Source organism: Pteropus alecto, unplaced genomic scaffold (genome assembly GCF_000325575.1).
Source record: "Pteropus alecto unplaced genomic scaffold, ASM32557v1 scaffold96, whole genome shotgun sequence".
NCBI lineage: Eukaryota > Metazoa > Chordata > Mammalia > Chiroptera > Pteropodidae > Pteropus > Pteropus alecto.
The window spans coordinates 1,109,725-1,114,425 of NW_006438979.1; the positions used below are offsets into that span (position 1 = coordinate 1,109,725).

General features: G+C 65.3%; 1 protein-coding gene across 1 annotated transcript in view; it reads right to left on the bottom strand.

Annotated features, from left to right (window-relative positions):
- Nucleotides 1–477: 477 nt before the first annotated feature.
- LOC112483188 (granulocyte-macrophage colony-stimulating factor receptor subunit alpha-like) overlaps nucleotides 478–4,701 on the bottom strand; it is a 16,476-nt gene continuing 12,252 nt past the window's right edge. Inside the window, exons 5-7 of the mRNA XM_025049764.1 lie at nucleotides 3,381–3,583; nucleotides 2,182–2,263; nucleotides 478–663 (exon numbers count right to left, since the gene is read on the bottom strand). Of these exons, the coding sequence (XP_024905532.1) occupies nucleotides 478–663; nucleotides 2,182–2,263; nucleotides 3,381–3,583 (471 nt within the window). The remainder of the gene's footprint in view (nucleotides 664–2,181; nucleotides 2,264–3,380; nucleotides 3,584–4,701) is intronic.

Consider the following 4,701-nt stretch of genomic DNA (forward strand, 5'->3'; position numbering starts at 1 on the left):
CCGGCCGTTGGATACGCAGGCGGTGGGCAGCGTAGCCGCATTCACCCGCAAACGCCCCGGCCCCCGCAGCTGCACATCCGCGACGAGCGGGCCTTCCGCGCGCAGGCGCGGTTACAGCACTGACCCAGCATCGCGGACAGACATGCCGGACAGACGTCTGCACTCAGTGTCCTTTGTCCCCGCCAGCCCCGCACCCACTGTCAGCACCGTGTGAGGCCAGCGAGAACCTCCCGGGACCCTCCGCGCGGAGCTGCTCGCCCGGAAACAGTGTGAACCGCATCCGTCGTGTCCCTGCGTCACCGCTGTGACGTTTGCCAGCTGCGTGGCGACGAGGGGGGGGCGTGAGGACCGGGGACGGGGGTGGTGTGTGTCAATCATCTCTCCATTTCCAAATCGGAGCCGGTGGCGGGCGGCGGACGGCAGCGAGGGGCCGGAAAGCGGGTGGGGCCGCAAAGCGGGATGCAGCCGCGCTGGCCGTCATGCCAGAACCTGGCGCTCCTCGCGCACACGATGCTCACGACCGGTACTGTCGGAGTCGTCGACCGCGGACGCCGGGCACACGGGTCCCGCCTGTCCGCTCGCCCAGGATGGCGCGTCCTCCACCGTGAGAATGTCCTCAGGTTCCTCCCAGCCCGGTGGCGGGCCGTCCTCGTCCCAGGCGACCTGGCCGAGGGAAGACGGAGCACGGCTGAGGCCACCCGTGCAGCCGCTGGCCCTGCTGTTGAGAGAACAGCGGTGGCGGCCGCAGGATTCGCAGTCCCCAGGAGGGGGACACAGCACAACTGCTCATCGACGGACCATCAGGACCGTCCACGCACGGTGGACACGATGCTCAGTGCCGGACGCAGGAGCGCGTGATTCTGCTTGCTCGAAACACCCACGGCAGCCCCGCCCACAGAGAGAGAACATGCGTTAGGGTCACCATGGGCCGGGGGCGGGGGGAGGGGGTGTGTGACTGCTCCTGGAGACGGGCCTCCTTCTAGAGTGATGAGAACCTGCTGGAACCAGGCCGAGCTGGTGGCTGCACAGCACCGTGAATGTGCCACAGGCCCCTGAGTTGTGCCCTTCACACTGTGAATTCCACGGCATCAGAACCAGGCCTCAGTACACGTGCTTAATGGGGACAAACGAAGCCACGTCGCTGCGACATCCGTCCCCAGCACGCTGGACGTGAGATGCAGAGCCGGACGGACGAGGCCTCCCAGGGACACACACACGGCCTGAGATTTAGGGCAGAGCATCTCCATGACGCCCGCCCCCCAGCAGCCGCGCTTGGCTCTTTGGAACTGGCGTTTCCTGGGACCCATGTTGGAGAGGGACCTGGGCAGGGTTCGGTGGCCGCCGTGCAGCCAGAGTGTGGCCTGAAGTGGACTCCAGGACAGCTGGCCAGCCTGTGCCCACATCTCTTCTCAAGAAATCCTTCGGGGCCTGGGCCTGAGATGCACTAACCCACCGCAAAGGGCATGGCTGCACCCCAGTTTTATCCTGCACCCCTAACCCGTGCTGCCAAGGCAGACCTCGGGAGAGCGAGCGGGGCTCCGGAAAGGCTCCCGAGGGAACGGCTTGGAGCTCAGAACTGCAGCCTCGGTTTAGGGGACATTTCGGTCTTATCGCCCAGGAGCAGATCTGTCACGGGGGCAGGGGGAATGCCCTAGGATGGTCTCTCCACTCCCAAGGGGCAGGGCTGCATCTGGGAGCCCCTAGGAAAGGGGAGCGGCTGTCATGGGTTGAACGGTGACCTGCAAACTCACATCCTCCTGAACCTCCGAACGGGACCCACTTGTAAACAGGGCCTCTGCAGATGTGAGCGGGTCAGGGTCTGGGGACGGGTGATGCAGGTGTCCACGGTGGCCCGAGAGACAGACGGAGACCCAGGGACCAGCCAGAAGCCCCCAGCAAGGACACAGCGGACACCGGGTGCTGCGCTCCGATGGTGACTCTCCCCCGGGGCGTGTCTCGGCTTTGCCGCAGATGCCCAGCCGGACGGACAGGTGCGGTGAGGGCAGCTGAATGGCGGGGTCCCATCCCTTGCTCCCTGCCCTTGTCCCCTCATGTGGAGAGCTAGCCCTGGGACCTGGGGAGCAGACGGGACCCCTGCCCCAGGGCTCTGCACCCCCAACGACCCCGCGGCCTCCCGGTTTCTGAACCCTGGGGGAGGTGACACGGGCTGGCAGCGCTCACCTGCGGGCCGGGCATGAGGCTGCCGCCCAGCTCCTTCTTCACCTGCGGGACCGGAGGGAACAGCTTCCGCCTCAGGGAGAACCTGGAGGGCGGACAGAGTCCCCGGGGCTCGAACGTTGACAGGCTGACTCCCGGGGGGCGCCTTTCCCTCCCCAGTGTCACCCACGTCCACGGCAAGGCCCGGTCTGCGTATCAGCCAGCGTCCACTTGGGACACGCTTCCCACAGCTGGGCGTCCACACCACAGGTACAGGCCAGCTTCTCATGGTGCTGCTGGGGACATGCACGCAGAGCCTGCGCCCAGAACCAGGCAAGCTGGCGGACATTCTGGGGCCTGTCCCTGTTCAACGGAGCTGATGCATGGACCGGTCTCAGCCCCGTCTGCTGCACAGGCCCCCGAGGCCAACTAGGGCCTCTGCCCTCCAGACACCCGAACCTCCACGTGGCCACGGGGTTCCCCAATGCCCCGGGGCCTTTCGGGGCACCCCAGGACTTGCCAAGCAGTGACGAGACACCCCGGTTAACACCAAGTGTCACCAGAGCTTTGTGAGCCCCCCACACAGGCTACAGACTGTCTGAGTCCCCCAGACTCCCTAGCACCCCAGATTATCCTGTGGCCACCCAGACACCGTGCCCAGCTCCCCGAGTTTGCTCCTCCCATATCAGAAGGGCTGGGGAGACCTGGGGGACGAGGGAGGCCCCCTGGGGATGGGAGGGAGATTATCTGATGTTCCCCAGACAGGCCCTGGATAGAGCCTGAGGCTGCGGCTGGGATCCGGGGCACAAGCCGGTGTGCGCCGCAGGCGGAGTGCTGCCCCCAGGTGGTGGCTGAGAGCATGGCACGTGCTCCTGGGCTGGACGCCAGGGGGTTCCCGGGTCCTCTGGGACAGCAGCTGCCGCTGGGGTTTTAGTCTCACGAACAGCTCTGCACCGTGGGCGCCGTGCATCCCACAGCACGTCGCAGAGCAGAAACCTCCCGGCCGAGATTCTGGACAGAGCCGGTGTGCACGCGTGGCCACAGGCAGTCCCCGTCCCCGCACCGGTTCCGCCCCACTTCCCGCCATGGCCCTGGGTGACCCCAGTCTGCACCCCGTTGCGGTGTCGGCCCCCCTGGCCAGTCACTACGGGAGGGCTCCTCGAGGCTGGCCTCCTTCACGGAGCGACATGGTTCTGAGATTTTGGGGGGCCGGAGGGACTTACCTCGCACAGAGCAGCATCAGTGTCATGGTGAGCAAGGCCACGATGCCCACGGCCAGGGCCCCCTGGGCCACACCAGGGCCACTGAAGCCCTGCTCCGGGACGCCTGCGGGGGCACAGGGGCAGAGGTCAGAGGTGACCAGGCGCTCAGCTGCAGACACAGCAGCCCCGCCCACCCCCTCCTCAGACTCGGGGTTGGGGGTGTGCTGCGGGGAGCAGAGGCCAACGGAACGTGCAGACATAAGAACCGGAGGGAGCTGGCAACACGGGCATTAAAGAACTTGTCCATCCCCAGGTCCTGTGCCCGCCCCACCTCGGCCCACCCCCACTGTCCCCAACCTCTTCACACCGTGCTCACAAGAGAGAACCCCAAGGACATGTCTGTGAGGGCTCAGCTGACAGCGCACAATGGCTTCCTTCTCAGTGGATATTTACTTTAAACATCGCACGGCATAGCCAAAGGAATGAATGTATAATTGCGAAACGTCGAGGACGGGGGAGAGTGTTTCCCGTGTGGCCTGGACCACTTCCCTGAGCCGTGAAGCCACTGCCTAGGAGCAAGGAGGCTCACACGTGGCTTCGGCAGCTCCTCTCAGGGGAGGCGGAGGGTAACCAGCCCGTGTGGCTTTTAGGCATGCAGCAGGTACATACTTAGAGCTCATGCCCTGCTGGCCCCTGAAAGATCCTGAAGGACCCCCCAGCTGGAGGCAGCGGTGGCTCGCAGCCGTGTGGCCTTTCTGCCAGTTCTGCGGGGCAGGCGTGTGGGTCGGGATCTGTCACGTTCTCAGGCCACTCACTTTGTGACATGAGAAGGGCATAATCGGGCCCCCAGGAGGAAGGCAGAGCACCCTGGTGTGCAGACAGAGGTGGGAGCATGCCGGCTGACCCTCGAGGTGACATCCTGGGCTTTGTGTGGCCAGCAGCTGGCGTCTTAGACACAGCTCAGGGGGTGACACAAAGGGGCTTGTGTCCCTGTGGTCGAGTCTGGAAGGGTGACCCTTAGGGTGACCCCAGAAACGTGAGGGGCGCAGGGGAACAGGACACCTGCACGGAGGTGGTGTGTTTAGGCAGAGGGGGTGCAGAGCTGCCTAGGTCCCCTTTTGGGGGGTGGTTCTGCCGTGGGCTCAGTAGACCCTGAAAATAAAAAGGCCTGTGCACACGTGAACCCCAACACCGAGGAACGGGCCCATCCGAAAGCGGAGTCTGTGCAGATGTGGTGAGTGAGGGATCTGAGGTGACTCCTGCAGCAGGTGGCCCTGGACCCCGCGACAGCGTCCTTATAGGGGACGGAAGAGGACGCGCGGGCGCAGAGCTGAGCGCACGC